This window comes from Eurytemora carolleeae, unplaced genomic scaffold, assembly GCF_000591075.1.
Source record: "Eurytemora carolleeae unplaced genomic scaffold, Eaff_2.0 scaffold636, whole genome shotgun sequence".
In the NCBI taxonomy this organism is placed as follows: Eukaryota; Metazoa; Arthropoda; class Copepoda; order Calanoida; family Temoridae; genus Eurytemora; species Eurytemora carolleeae.
Window position 1 is genome coordinate 115,747 of NW_019396671.1, and position 16,218 is coordinate 131,964.

At 34.2% G+C, this 16,218-nt stretch overlaps 1 protein-coding gene across 1 annotated transcript in view; it reads left to right on the top strand.

Moving 5' to 3' along the window:
• Window positions 1-5,866: 5,866 nt before the first annotated feature.
• The window catches only part of LOC111707189 (epidermal growth factor receptor substrate 15-like 1), a 29,960-nt gene continuing 19,608 nt past the window's right edge, over window positions 5,867-16,218 (top strand). Inside the window, exons 1-8 of the mRNA XM_023480244.1 lie at window positions 5,867-6,007; window positions 6,232-6,366; window positions 7,202-7,372; window positions 9,471-9,599; window positions 11,717-11,811; window positions 12,483-12,549; window positions 12,957-13,046; window positions 13,344-13,574. Coding sequence (XP_023336012.1) covers window positions 5,981-6,007; window positions 6,232-6,366; window positions 7,202-7,372; window positions 9,471-9,599; window positions 11,717-11,811; window positions 12,483-12,549; window positions 12,957-13,046; window positions 13,344-13,574 — 945 coding nt within the window. The 5' untranslated portion in view covers window positions 5,867-5,980. The remainder of the gene's footprint in view (window positions 6,008-6,231; window positions 6,367-7,201; window positions 7,373-9,470; window positions 9,600-11,716; window positions 11,812-12,482; window positions 12,550-12,956; window positions 13,047-13,343; window positions 13,575-16,218) is intronic.

Sequence of the window (16,218 nt, forward strand, 5' to 3'; positions counted from 1 at the left end):
CTACTATTAACATTCATTATAACATTGTACAATTAAACATGACCTATAATTTATGTTATTTTTTAGGAAATAAAGATTTTGTTATCGAATTTCTGAGACGGGGTTACTCTGTTGTGTGTGTATTGTTCGGCCATCGGGAAAGAATCGTCTGGGGATAATAAACACCCCTTTCAAAATCCTAACCGGCCTATTATCCGGATTTGTCTAGCGTGTTGCTGTTATCTGTCAACAAATACACTTTTTTATTTATATATATGTATAAATATAAAAAATATATATATTCGTATATGATTTATCATTTTTCATGGCAATCCAAAATTGAATTGTATTGAAATGTATGAATTTGTGCTCAAGAATACTGGGTACAAGCTATAGCTATTGTTATATTTAATGAAAAAAAGTTAGATATGCACAAGCACGAAATATCTTTTATAATAAATTAATATAAAAAAGTTACTAGCCAATCTGTAAACTTGCATGCTTCTTATTCATAATACAAAACATATAACAAACAGTACATATTAACCATTAAGCGTGTACAGGGGGGGGGCAGTACCCTACTCTAAACTTGTAAAGGGGGAGGGCGTGGCTACACCGTAGCTCCCCTCAGAATTTTGATACCTTACTTTATCCATTTCAAAATGAAGAATTTAGGGAGAAAAAAGACCTGGGCAGTGCGCTGATTACTTCACCTACAGTTAATAATAAATCTTTTTAAGAACAAAACAGAGAAATTAAACAAAAACATATCATAATTTTTTTTTATTTTTAAAGGGAGAAACCGGCTAGGGATGGCAGTGGAGCTGAAGCAGTATTTTAGAGAAAAACTTTAGGATTCATTTAACACCAATGAGACATTTTTACGGTGTACAATTTTTTAATAAGAGCATAGAGTCGTTTGTAATATTTCACAATTTTTTTTCAGTCAGCAGAGAAACGCTATTTTGCAAATCTTAAATAACATGGACCAAACATGTAACAAATACTTGGCTGGATGCATACAAACAGGTTGACAAAAATAATTAACTTATATCATTGAAAATAAGTTATTAAAATTAATTTTAAAATCTTGTAGGTTTATGTAAATTCTTTCAGCTAGGATCGCTTGTATGGTTGATTGATTCGTATCAATTAAATCCTAAAGTTTTTCTCTACAATACTCTATACTTTCAGCTCAAGTACCATGCCAACCGGTCTCTCCCTTTAAGGTTTTAAAAACAAGTTTTATAATATGGTCGGTGATTATATTAATACAATGAAGACGAGTTTTTATTAATAAGGGTTTGATTCCTAACAAGCATTTATCAAATTTCAAGTTTTCATGTAAGGACATTAAGATTTAAGAGAAGCTGCTAATTGACAACTTCTCTGTGTTGTACGAGTTGACAAGTAAGGACATTAAGATTTAAGAGAAGCTGTTAATTGACAACTTCTTTTTGTTGTACGAATTGATTGAAAATTTCTCTGTGTTGTACGTAGTAATTGACATTTTCTCTGAGTTGTACGAGTTGATTGACAACTTCTCTGTGTTGTACGAGTTGATTGACAACTTCACTGTGTTGTACGAGTTGATTGACAACTTCTCTGTGTTGTACGTGTTGATTGGCAACTTCTCTGTGTTGTACATGTTAATTGACAACTACTCTGTGTTGTACGAGTTAATTGACAACTTCTCTGTGTTGAACGAGTTAATTGACAACTTCTCTGTGTTGTACGAGTTAATTGACAACTTCTCTGTGTTGAACGAGTTAATTGACAACTTCTCTGTGTTGTACGAGTTAATTGACAAATTCTCTGTGTTGAACGTGTTGATTGACAGCTTCTCTGTATTTTACATGTTGATTGACAACTTCTTTGTGTTGAACGTGTTAATTGACAATTTGTCTGTGTTGTACGTTTTAATTGACAACTTCTCTGTGTTGTAAATGTTGATTGACAACTTCTCTGTGTTGTACGTGTTGATTGACAACTTCTCTGTGGTGTACAAGTTGATTGACAACTTCTCTGTGTTGAATGTGTTAATTGACAACTTCTCTGAGTTGTACCTCTTAATTGACAACGTCTCTGTGTTGTACGTATTAATTGACAACTTCTCTGTGTTGTATTTGGTAATAGTAATCTTCCCTGTGTTGTACGAGTTGATTGATAACTTCTCTGTTTTGTATGTGTTGATTGACAACTTCTCTGTGTTGAATGTGTTATAATTGACAACTTCTCTGTGGTGTACGTAGTAATTGACAACTTCTTTGTGTTGAACGTGTTAATTGACAATTTCTCTGTGTTGTACGTTTTAATTGACAACTTCTCTGCGTTGAACCTGTTGATTGACAACTTCTCTGTGTTGTACGTGTTGATTGAGAACTTCTCTGTGTTGTACGAGTTGATTGAGAACTTCTCTGTGTTGTATGTGTTGATTGAGAACTTCTCTGTGTTATACGAGTTGATTGTCAACTTCTCTGTGTTGTACGTGGTAATTGACATCTTCTCTTTGTTGTATGAGTTGATCGAGAACTTCTCTGTGTTGTACGAGTTAATTTATAACTTCTCTGTTTTGTACGAGTTAATTGATAACTTCTCTGTGATGTACGAGTTGATTGACAACTTCTCTGTGTTGTACGAGTTAATTGACAACTTCTCTGTGTTGTACGTGTTGATTGACAACTTCTCTGTGTTGTACGAGTTAATCGACAACTTCTCTTTGTTGTATTTGGTAATTGAAATCTTTCCTGTGTTGTATGTGTTGATTGACAACTTCTCTGTGTTGAATTTGTTATAATTGACAACTTCTCTGTGTTGTACGTAGTGATTGACATTACTACGTGTGGTGTACGTGTTGATTGACAACTTCTCTGTTTTGTACCTGTTGATTGACATCTTCTCTGTGTTGTACGAGTTGATTGACAACTTCTCTGTGTTGTATGAGTTGATTGACAATGCCTCTGTGTTGTACGTATTAATTGACAACTTCTCTGTGTTGTATTTGGTAATTGAAATCTTCCCTGTGTTCTACGAGTTGATTGATATCTTATCTGAGTTGTATGTGTTGATTGACAACTTCTCTGTGTTGAATGTGTTATAATTGACAACTTTTCTGTGTTGTAAGTAGTAATTGACATTTTCTCTGTATTGTACGAGTTGATTGACAACTTCTCTGTGTTGTACAAGTTGATTGAAAACTTCTCTGTGTTGAACCTGTTGATTGAGAACTTCTCTGTGTTGTATGTGTTGATTGAGAACTTCTCTGTGTTGTACGAGTTGATTAAGAACTTCTCTGTGTTGTACGTGTTGATTGAGAACTTCTCTGTGTTGTACGAGTTGATTGTCAACTTCTCTGTGTTGTACGTGGTAAATGAGAACTTCTCTTTGTTGTATGAGTTGATTGACAACTTTTCTGTGATGTGCGAGTTGATTGATAACTTCTCTTATTGATTGAGAACTTCTCTGTTGTTTGAAAACCATGTTCTTAATATTCTTCTTCCTCAGATCTAGAATTTTTAAAAATTTCCTGTGATAACTAACAAAATATAGGGAACATGATTAAACTAAAGTTTATTTTAAAATTAAGTTTATTTCATAATGAAAAATGTCAGATTTTTTGTAGAAAATAGATTTTATTGAGATTTTGCCCATGCCCTGCACTTCCCAATTAACTATATAAAAAAAACATAATGAAGAACAATGTTAGAACATAGTTTGTTTTAAAATAAAAAAATATATTGTAATAATTGAATATTGAGTTAAGAAGGGTACACTGAAATTTCTGCTCAACTCCTGTTTGGACACCCTGCCAACACAAACCAACCTTCTACAATTTGGGGAAAATTTGCATCAGATCTCAGTAAACTATGCTTACAGACAGGCGCTGAATTCATAGAGAATAGAATATATAGAGAGGAATTTACTAGAAAAAAGTGTAAAACGGCCATTTTGTTGTACTGTTTCCATACTGAATTATAAAGTTTATTTAACAGTTTAAAAAATTCGAAATTGAAATGGATAGTCTAGGGAACATACTGTATTAATGTACTCTACTGCATATAATTTATGAACATTTACATGATTTGTACACTTTGAACTCCCTTTCAGGCTGAAAGGGACTGAAAAAATGAAAACCAAGAGATTCTTTTAATTCCTCTCTATATATTCTATTCTCTATGGCTGAATTGCATTAAGGTAGAAGACAAGAAACAACAAACCATATATTGAATGGCTGCAACTGCAAGGTTGAAGGCACAACAATCTTATTAAATATATCGGACTGGATGAACTGGATATTAACCGATTTTTGGTGTATGCCGACATCCCGTCCCATATGAGGGGGGGACCCCAGAACTCCTCAACTGGTAATCACCGCCACCCAAATGTGTTTTGCGGCAAGTGCACTCCTCAATTGGTAATCTCCACCACCTCAATTGGTAATCACCGTAAAATTTAGTTTTCTGAGATTTTAATTTAATGCACTTTTAACACAATTTTCGAAATCTATCGGGGATTTATGGCATCTGTATTGACTTAAACTAAATTTTCAAATTGTTTTTAGATTTGTTTGGTCAACAAAAACTGAGAGTCAAGGCACAGTTCATTTTAGCCGAATCTTAGATCCAATTCGCTGATTTAATGACTGCATTTCATGATTGGCTTTAAGATACTAAAAGGTTGGGCTGCCATGTTTACTAAAAATTATCTCGTCTCATGCATATAAAAGATATTTTCAAAAAACCTTTACATTGTTTAGATTTTTGTATTCGCCTACTCGAGTTCAATTTTCATCTACAACAATTATATGCATAGAAAGAACATAAAATTTTGAAAAATTAGTCTCATCCCCACCCCTACTGAAAATGAAGTATTAAGTCCACTAATAATGGGTTAAAGTTTCCTCTCAAAATTGGCAACATTTCTTGTGTTCAATCGTCTTCACTTGATATTTTAGGGCATATGGGTATTTGAAACTAAAAAAACATAATTTTATTTCTAGCGCTTAGTATGCAAGCGCGCAACTAGGGGGGGGCATGCCCCTCCCTTAAGAAGTCTTGCCCCCCCTGTAGGGGGGGGGGGGGCAAGAAATGACGAAGTCCACCCTGTTTTGCAATTTAGCGATTCATGAATCCAGACCCTGAGAAAATTTAAGAGCTCTTATCATAAAATAAAAAAAACCCCCCCTGTATCCGCCCCTGACCAGAATAGATTTCTTGTTTCATTTTATATCAGATGTGTTGACTTATAACTGAATATCCAGTTGATAAGGTTAGTTTTTTATTGTTTAAGTATAACACACATTTTTCTTGCCCCCCCCCCTAAAAATGTTTAGGGGGGGGCCAAAGAATATTTTACACCATGGGGCCATTAACAGAGCTCAATATGGTATTATTTCTAAGAAATAACTGATTTAATGTTACGCTTTTTTCGGCTGATTATGCAGTTGAGGTGGTGGAGATTACCAATTGAGGAGTGCGCTTGCCGCAAAACACATTTGGGTGGCGGTGATTAGCAGTTGAGGAGTTCTGGGGTCCCTCCCTCGTCCCATATTCTTCCAGGGGGAGGTACTGTTCTCCCCCCCCCCACCCACCGATGGTGTATTTTTCGACCTACGCAAATCCGCTATACTCGACACTTCTGACCTATAACGCCAAGATAAAAATTTTATTATTTCTCCTGAAAAATATATTGCATAACCGATCCTCTGTACGCGCCTGATCGGGATATCTTGAACAATTATTTTACACCATAAAAGTTGCAGCGCCTGTCGCGTACCCCCTTCTTCCCCTTCTGTTGGGGACTGGGGAAAGGGGGTGTAAAGGGGTAGGGGTACTATAATTTAAATTATGCTAGTAATTGAATTAGTTAGAAAATAGCGTAATGTTGACAATCAGGTGGGGCTAAGTAACGTGACTAGTATTGATTTCTGCTCCCATTGGTTGAACAATTCTGAACCAACCAATCACAGCACAGAGTTTAGTTCATTCTAGCAGACTCAGACATGGCGGAAATACCGTCGCCCTCCAAAGTAAGTGTTTTTTACAATTAATAGACTCTTAATGGCCAAAATTCGTGAATATTTTCCACGGAAAAAACTCGGTGAATATTTTTGAAACTTTTGAACCAGGTTTTGTTATATATGCTACGTCATCTACATCGAAAGTTAGAACCCTGTGATTCCAATAATTATCTCATTTTCATAAACACGATTCATTTAATTATTTTCAACCGTCTTAATATCAATTATTGTAGGTGGCAGGGCCCTTCATGCCCCAGTTTGAGATATACTGGAAAAGGTTGGATCCTAATAACACCGGACGAGTAGCTCCTATGGATGCTGCGAAATTTCTTAAATCCTCCGGATTATCGGATCACACACTTGGGAAGGTAAGAGAATCTAAAAGTGTGATGTGCCCCTCCCAGTCCCTTTTCACCCGACACCTCTCAATATGCGTTCGTTTATCTGAACATCTTGGCGCAATATCAGTTCTGTTAATTTTAGTCGTCAATGAAAGTTTCAAGTCTGTCTCGTAATTGTTCTGTCACTATCAAAAGTGCTGTGTCAAACTTTGAAAGAAATTTGTCGTTACGTATTAATGCCGAATTTTATAGACACTTTGGGTCTGTCCTAGAGAACGACTTTTGGACCCCCCTCCTATTAATTTTTTACATGACCACTTATTTTCAGCAAAATTATTATTATTTTTTTTTATTGTTTCAAAGTTGGGTTAGGTTAAGACAATTTCTGGTCCGAGCGCTGCGGCTTGGACAGGCTAGGGGGCCGAGTGCTGCTGCTAGGACAGAGTAGGGGGTCGAGCGCCGCGGCTAGGGGGCCGGGTGCTTTGGCACACGTATAATAATATGGGACTGTAAACTTAAAAATACGTGACCCTTCATTCTCAACTGTACCCTGAAAAGCTTTTCTAGATTAAAAACTAAAGAGATATCCAGGATTCCTTCTTTAAATTAGGTTAATTTCAATTGTGGTTTCTATTTAAAACTCACTTGTGAATTTGGGGCTTCAGAAACGATATGCGAAATTTTTGAATTTTGACACTTCTTTAAGCTAGTAAACCAAGACAAATCCTTATGTTAAATACCACGTTTCTCTTCAAATACATCTAAATTCTAAAACACTGTTTTAAACAGAGTAGGTCAAAATAAGCGGTGCTAATTAATACAACGTCAGAGAAAGAATGAATTATTTTTCTTCCTGTTTTAGATTTGGGATTTGTCTGATCATGAAGGCCAAGGTTTTCTGGATAAAAAAGGACTCTTCATTGCCTGTAAACTTGTTGCTCTCAGCCAGGCAAACAGGGAACTCCTTCTTGAAAGTATTCTTGATGAATCTCCAGCTCCAAACTTCGGGGATCTAACTGCTCCCGGAGCTAAGGTAAACAATCCGTTTTTTTTTGGAGTATTGAAATCCGTATCCGGGCTCATTTGGATTAAATCAGAGGTTAATGGACTTGAATTTTAGATCTATACGGTTAGATTTAATTTAAGTCGTCGTCTAGAATTATTTATGAAGTGCAGTCGATGCCTTGGACAATTTGCAATCTGAGCTTATTACCGAACTTTTTTCTCTTTCCCCCCCCCCGCCCACCCAACAATGTTGTTTGAATTAACTTAATTCTTCTTGTCCATTAGCATTTCTGTTTTTTATTAATTGTAAGTTTTCCTGACTTTTTGACAATGCTTGTAAAAACTAAGTTTGCAGATATTTCTTAAATTTTTCCAATATATTAAATTTCAAACATCTACTTGAGTGTAGAATGCTTGGCGTTTAAACCATGTGTCATCCGTTACAATGCATTGAAAAAAATGTTGTCTGCGAATTTGTTTCTGAAGTTACCGGTTTATTTTTAACCTAATCAAAAATCAATTTTGAGGTGAATAAATCAATTAAAATGTTTTGCTTCGCGTTCAAATCCTACATTATTGATATCTGCTAATGATTGATCATTATAAAAAAAAAACATTCATTTAAAAATTGTAAGTGCTAATTGGCGATGATAAAAAAATCTACCTCCATAAATGCGTGGGCAAAATGTTTTTTCAGAAAAAATATATTCCCTAGCAAGTTATCTGTTTAACAAATCACATTAAAATTTTGAGTGATTTCAGAAAATAAAAGTATAACCCAATGTTCAGTAAAAAGTTCAATGACAGTCAATTATCATGCATATGTAAAACAAGAAATTAAATGAAACATTTTAATCTTGATAGAAAGAATAGTAAACATAATCTTGATTATGAAGCTCTTTGCTCATGTATATCTATTTGTATATATATTTATATGTTACCTATAGCTGGTCGAACGGCTGGACCGAATGGACTGATTTTTTTTAGGAAACCCATTGGTTTTTTGGGGAGTGGGGGTAACATAGGCTAAACAAAATAAAATTTTTCAAAATTGATTTTTTTTTATAATGGGCGATTCTAGGTATATAGTTATCTATATAATGAAGCTCTTAGCTCATGTATATGTATTTGAATATGTATATAGGTGTAAACTATAGCTATATTTTTTTTAAAACTTCAATTTTTTTATTCCACAGGCAACGCTGGGCACTCCAGCTAGTTTTCTATATAATGAAGCTCTTAGCTCAGATATATACATATATTTGTATGATAATAGCCAGACCGAAACGGCTGATTTTTTTTAGGAAACCCATGGGTGCCCGGGGGGTAACATAGGTTAAAGAAGAAGTAAAAAAAAATATATTTTTTATATCAGAATTTTCTTTAATTTGATTTTTTAAAATGCTACAAGCAGCGCCGGGCAGCTAGTTATATATGACTGTGTGTCAATTTTTAAAAATGTGTCTTTTGATGCTTCTAGGGTGAAAATGTACAAATTTTATCCGGGACCAAAAACAAGATCAGTATATGTGTCGCTTAAAGCAATTACAATAAATGAAAATCTACAATAAAATAAGAATCAATATATTTTTAGTATAATTGTGCTAGAACTCTAATCTAAAGAACCGAGGTGAAATACTGATACCTGCTCTCAAATAATATATAGCTCCATTAAATTTTTAAGTAATTTAAAAATTACCCTAATTTTGGTTTCAGATTCGGATTCCTTAAATTGTTCTGCTTATGTCACATTAGTGTGTCCTCTTAATCTTATAAATACCTTAATAAAGGTTCGTCCTCCACACTTTTCTTTACTGAACGTCCTTACTTCAATCAGATATGCGTCCTTGTATGGAGCAGATTATTTTGATAAATATTCTTATTTATTGTTTCTTATGTCGTTAAATATTGCCAGTTTAATTCCTAGAGAGGACATTTTTAAGAGTTTAAGAGTTAAGGTGCAGTCTGCTGGCTGGGGATTTTTAATGCCGATTTTGGGATTCCATTTCGGGGGTCTTGAGCTTAGAGTCGATACAAAGATTTGGCAATCGGGAATAAGGGACAAGGTATTAAATACAAGAGTTTTGTTCTCTGACTTTTATATATTTATATTTCGTTTTTTTAAGGTTGCAGCAGCACCTCGTGGTACACCAGCTCCAAGTATTAACTTCCTGGTTAAACCTGAAGAGAAAAGGAAGTATGATGCATTGTTTAATCAGCTCAAACCAACCAACGGGATACTACCTGGAGATAAGGTAAAGCAGGACCATGTATAGGGGTTTATATTTTCTTGACAAATAATCCCCCCCACCACCTCACCTCTTGAAAATCCTTATTTTTACCTAGAATTCCTTGACATGGAACAAGGATATATATGACGTAGAGTATGATGGTTGAGTTTTTTAACATTCTGCAATATCTGACGAATTGGACCTGTTTTATTGTAAACAATCAACATCAAGAAAGTAAGGTTTGCTCAAAATTTCTCAAGAATAATTAGCATTTTTCATAATCTTTGCTATTCACAACCTCTTACTCTAGAGCTGTCCTAATTCGGCAGAGAAACCTCTAAAACTGTGGAAGCAAACGACGACTTTAAGACTCGATTTATGATTTTTATTAGTCCACTGAACATAAAACATATTAATTTTGCGGTGTGCAGACCTACATCACATAGGTGCTCTAATAAGGTTGTATGCATTAATATCTTCTCCTTTTTCCACACTTTTATGCAGGGGCGTATGTTTATAAGAATTAGCCCCCTGATCTGAGGGAGAAAAATGAAAAATTGGACAACTGGGCATCAAAGGGGAAGTTTTTTCTTTTTCTAACTACTTACCCAAAAATTTATTTATTATCCCCTAAAATCATTCCCAATATACATCCCTGCATTTTTGGGTCTCATTGTATGGAGAGGGGGGGGGGGGGACGTAGTAGGACAACTTAGCCAAGTTCTATTGTAAAGAATAGCAAATATTATGGACAATTTTACTGAGAAAACTTGGGCAAGACTTTTTTCTTAATGTTTTATGTTTACAATAAAACTGTAAAGCTGTCATTACACGTGAGATTATTAAAGAATGTAAAAACTCTACTCTTATAATCTTAGTTCTGTATTGGCTTTGTTCAATATCAAGGATTGTTACATTAACCTTTCGTTACGACATGCATATGAAAAGCAGGAAAATGTCGGTAAATATTTTATAACAGTAAGCGAAGATTGTTTATCAAGAATGTTTTTCAAATAAGCTTGCATGCAGGAATGATTTCAGGGTTGGATACAATGCCTACAAACTAATCAGCCTGTACGTGGGGGAAACTTTCAGATCTTTACTAGTATAGCTGATAAAGTACATTTCACAGTCCGATTTAATGTCATTTACAATAGTAGTTTCATTGATAAAATACATTTTACAGTCCGATTTAATGTTATTTAACAATAGTACTTTCATGCGATAAAGTACATATTACAGTCCGATTTAATGTCATTTACTATAGTAGTTTCATGGATTAAGTACATTTTACAGTCCGATTTAATGTTATTTAACAATACTACTTTCATGCGATAAAGTACATTTCACAGTCCGATTTAATGTTATTTAACAATAGTACTTTCATGCGATAAAGTACATTTCACAGTCCGATTTAATGTTATTGAACAAGAGTACCTTCATGCGATAAAGTACATATTACTGTCCGATTTAATGTCATTTACTATAGTATACTATACTTTATCGCATTTACCTTAAACAACATTTGATCTAAACTTGCCAGAACTTTCAATGTAATCGTCTTTTCTGTAATGCATGCTCAAATGTTGAAAAAGATCTGATTTATCATCGTATATATTTTTTAAATTTTGTTCTGAGAGTGGTTTTAAGAGCCTATGATGATTAGAATTGGCAGGTTGTATCGGCTTCATGCTGTCTAGGTTAAGTTTAGTTACAATGTAAACTCCGCCGTGGCTCCGCCATCGTCCCTATCTCACCGCAATCCGTCCCAAGTCAAATATTTACATTCGCCAAACAGGAGACACGGTTAAAATAACCTCTGGCTTCCCACGCTCTCCTGTTTAAATCTGTTTAACAAAATTTTTATTAATTTAAAGATGTGCCGAATAAATTTTATTTGAGATGATTTTGATTTAATTTAATATTTGTGAAAAACAATTTAAATTTTTTTCCCGTATCGTATTTCCTCGTTTTCTTGCACGTACACTTGTTTACAGTTCTTATAGAAGCTAATTGAAGCTCGTAAAGTTTTCATCAGAAATAATAAACATGGGGCTGGCGGAAAACAACATTGAAAATAACATGGAAAACAGCATGAGTTTAAATGAATCCAATAAAACAATATTTTTTGTTTGTGCAAGGTTCGGAATGTTATGCTCGGATCCAAGCTTCCCATGTCTATGCTTGGGAAGATATGGGATCTGGCAGATCAGGATAAAGATGGAAACTTAGATAGGTAAACAATAAATTCAGTGCTTGGGATCCAGTTTACTTTGATGAGGGTCTGAATCCTGGATCTGTCCGAAAAACAGATCCAAATCTTAAATTTAATTGTTCATTTTTTCATATTTATTCTTTTTATTTAGAAAGAAATCTGGGATGATATTTAAGTGAATATTTATTTTTCTGTATCATAAATTCATTATCTTTACCATATCATCTTCCATATGTATTGTTTGTGTGATGGATAATGTTGGCACATGTGGGTTTTAAAGGGGAGTTCATCTGCAGTTTCAGTTCAGTTCAAATATTGAATATTTATTCACGTTTCTTTTTCTAGGATTTTACGTCTTTTAAGTCGCTTGTACTTATTATTCTAAAAATTTCTGGTTTTTCTATTGACATTGATCTCCATAGACAATTCTTCTCGGTCATTATTTTGGAATTTGACTAGTAAAAATTTCCTTGGGGTCCAAGTGAGTTACCACAAAAATTGAACCCAATTGGTTCAGCCGCATTGTATACATATAATAGATTGCATTGGTTAGAAGTAATAAGTGGGGGGGGGGGGGGCTGGCATGAAACAGGTCTAGAGACACTGAGGCTTCTTGAAGATCCCATCTCTAATATTCCTTTTTCAAATTCAAGGTTGATATTTATCAAAATATATCTCTTTTATTTGACTAGGTATGAGTTTACTGTTGCAATGCATCTAGTTTACAGAGCTCTACAGGATGATACTATCCCAGACCAGGTACTCACTCATTTATGATGGTTCTTTCTAACTTGCAGTTTTACGAAGTGACATTTTCCCACGAAAGACATTTTCACGATGGACATTTTCCCCGTTACTCTCTTAAACGCGAATTTTTTCTCAATTAAACGTTGATCGACCAAAATACATTTGACTAAAATACAGAACTCACAGAATACATTTTTCCAAGTACTGATACCCTCAGACTTTTCAAAAATGACCGTTTCGCCACAAACATTTCCCCAGAATAACTGATTTACAGCAGACATTTTCCCAATTGTCTGAACTAGATTTTTTTTCCAAAATGACCGTTTCCCGACAGACATTTTTCTCAAAGGTGTGGAAACAAAAAAATATACAAATACAAAGATGCCGATTTTCTACAAACAACAAATATTTGTGTTCAGTTGCCAGCGGAACTCTCAAAAGAAAAGGTTCCTCAACCTTTATCTGCCCCGGTTGCTCTTCCTGAACTACATAATGGAGCTACTCTACGGGTAACTAATCCCTCCCCCCATATTTAATAATTATGGTAGAAATAAGCTATCTCATTACATACTTTACTATTGACCGTCAATCAATCTATCAAAATAAATGTCTGAAAATAACTTGTCTTGTTAAATTGTTCAATTTATTTTAACAATCTTCCAATTATTCAAGAGAAACCTCTCCCACACTCAAGGTTAACCTCCAATCAGTATAATAGGCAGATGAAAGGTTTATTTTATGATCAATAATTTTTTACTTTTATTATTTTATTTTATATTATTTTTCATTTTTTGTTTCATTTTTAGTTAGACTCAAGTTCTTTGTTAGATGGTCCGACCCCCATCCTGTCCATTGGTTCTAAACCAAACTCAGCTCTCCTTGAGAATAACAATACACCAAACCTGAATAATCTCAATGCAATGTATGATCAATCTGTTTCCAAACCCAACCTCCTGGATTCTCCCCAATCAACCCTAATCCAACCTTCCACCCAACCCAACCCAGCCCACTCAAACCTATTACCTCGATCCTTAGATGTAAGTTTTTTTTTTAGTTTTTTCTTTAATTTTTGTTTTTTACGCACTGTTTCGTTTTTTTTTTTATCCCCCTCCCCTCTCTTTAAAAAGATAATTTCACTCCCTCTCGTCTTGAAGGTCGTACGAGCCGCGAACAGGAGGTAAATTTGCAGTGTCAATTTTGGTTATAAAAATAAAAAATCTTAATTCAAAAAGTCCTGCATTAGAAAAATTGTGGGAACCTATTTTTTTTTACCCCGTGGGGAGTAAAATCAATTATCTTACCTGACTAACAATTTAAGATTTTAAGATTTTAACTCTTGATAGATAAGATCTGAAGCTGAAACTAAATAAATCTAAAAATTATCTCTTATTTAGTTTTTCCCTTTTCAAATTTTTTAGGTATTTTCCCTCTTTTTTATAATTTTTTGGATTTATTTTCTCTGTTAATTTTGTTGAATATATAATACAATGAACAAAATACATGCGCCTCTGTAATATGTGCCAGGAATGATTAAATGAACCAGAGCTGGGAACTTTAGAATGGATCAACTTTAATCCTGACTTCCTAATCCGAATATCCACTGTGGAAACTTTTAATATCCTTAATATTTAGAATGAAATATCCTTAATCCAGAGCTGGGAACTTTAGAATGTGATATCCTTAATCTGGAGATTAAATTCATGAGGAGAACAAGCAATATTTAATCTGGAGATTTAGAAAAAGATGACATCAAGCATTAATCCCGATATCCACCATTCAAAAGTTTCCAGCTCAGGATGTTTATTTTCCTTCAATCCTATCAGGGTGTCTTGTTCAGGGTGTCGTGTGTTTTCCATTGAAACTAGACCACGTGATTAGTTTTCTTCCATTGAAACTAGACCAGGTGTTAAGTTTTATTCCATGGAAACTAGACCAGGTGCTTAGTTTTCTTCCATTGAAACTAGACCAGTTGTTTAGTTTTCTTCCTTTAAAAAAGGACCGGGTGTCAAGTTTTCTTCCATTGAAATTAGATCAGGTGTTTAGTTTTCTTCCATTGAAACTTGACCAGCTGTAAAGTTTTCTTTCATTAAAAATGTTCCATTGAAACTAGACCAGGTGCTAAGTTTTCTTCCATTAAAAGTTGAGTTTTTTTCCACGGAAACTAGATCAGGTGCTTAGTTTTCTTCTATTGAAACTAGACCAGGTGTTCAGTTTTCTTCTATTGAAACTAGACCAGGTGTTTAGTTTTCTTCTATTGAAACTAGACCAGGTGTTAAGTTTTATTCCATTGAAACTAGACCAGGTGTTAAGTTTTATTCCATTGAAACTAGACCAGGTGTTAAGTTTTCTTCCATTGAAACTAGATCAGTTGTTAAGTTTTCTTCCATTGAAACTAGACCAGGTGTTCAGTTTCTTTCCATTGCAACTAGACCAGGTGAAGTTTTCTTTCATTGAAACTAGATCCGTTATTTAGTTTTCTTCCATTGAAAGTAGACCAGGTGTCCAGTTTTCTTCCATTGAAACTAGACCAGGTGTTAAGTTTTCTTCCATTGAAACTAGATCAGTTGTTAAGTTTTCTTCCATTGAAACTAGACCAGGTGGTTAGTTTTTTCCATTGAAACTAGACCAGGTGTTTAGTTTTTTCCATTGAAACTAGACCAGGTGTTTAGTTTTCTTCCATTGAAACTAGATCAGTTGTTAAGTTTTCTTCCATTGAAACTAGACCAGGTGTTCAGTTTCTTTCCATTGCAACTAGACCAGGTGAAGTTTTCTGTCATTGAAACTAGATCCGTTATTTAGTTTTCTTCCATTGAAAGTAGACCAGGTGTCCAGTTTTCTTCCAATGAAACTATACCAGGTGTTTAGTTTTCCTTCAGGTTTTTTTTCGTTTAAACAGAACAGCTTGTATGGTTTTCTTCTGTTTAAACAGAATTGTGCGTGTGATTTTCTCCTGTTTAAACAGAAAAGTATTTATGGTTTTCTTCCGTTTAAACAGAAAAAGAGTGTATGGTTTTCTTCCGTTTAAACAGAAAAGGGTGTATGGACCGTTTTCTTCCGTTTAAACAGAACAGTGTGTATGGTTTTCTTCCGTTGATACAGAAAAGGGTTTATGGTTTTCTTCCATTAAAATAGAAAATGATTTCTGAGTTTCTTCTGTTTATTTCTTCCGTAAACTTTTTTGGTGGGTTCATTCGCTAAATTGTGGTAAATAAATGAATTAGTGGTTCAAGCGTATCAGATGGGTAAAAATACTTGCCCTTTGATGTTCAATTTTTTAGTTATTACCCTCAGAGAATCGTAAATCATAATTCTCAAAACTAAATTCAGATTTATATTTGATTTTTCGTTTAAACAGAAGAGGGCGTGTAGAACGTTAGTAATGAACCTTTTCTTTAGAACATTTTAGTCCCGAGCAGTGTGTAGAAATCAATATTATTTGTATTCTCTTAACTAATATGTTTCAATTAATTGAGGGAGGGTGTACTAATCAATATTTTTTATTCTCTCAACTAACATGTTTCAATCAATTGAGGGAAGGTGTACTAATCAATATTTTTTATTCTCTCAACTAATATGTTTCAATTAATTGAGGGAGGGTGTACTAATCAATATTATTTTATTCTCTCAACTAATAAGTTTCAATTAATTGAGGGAGGGTGTACTAATCAATATTTTTTATTT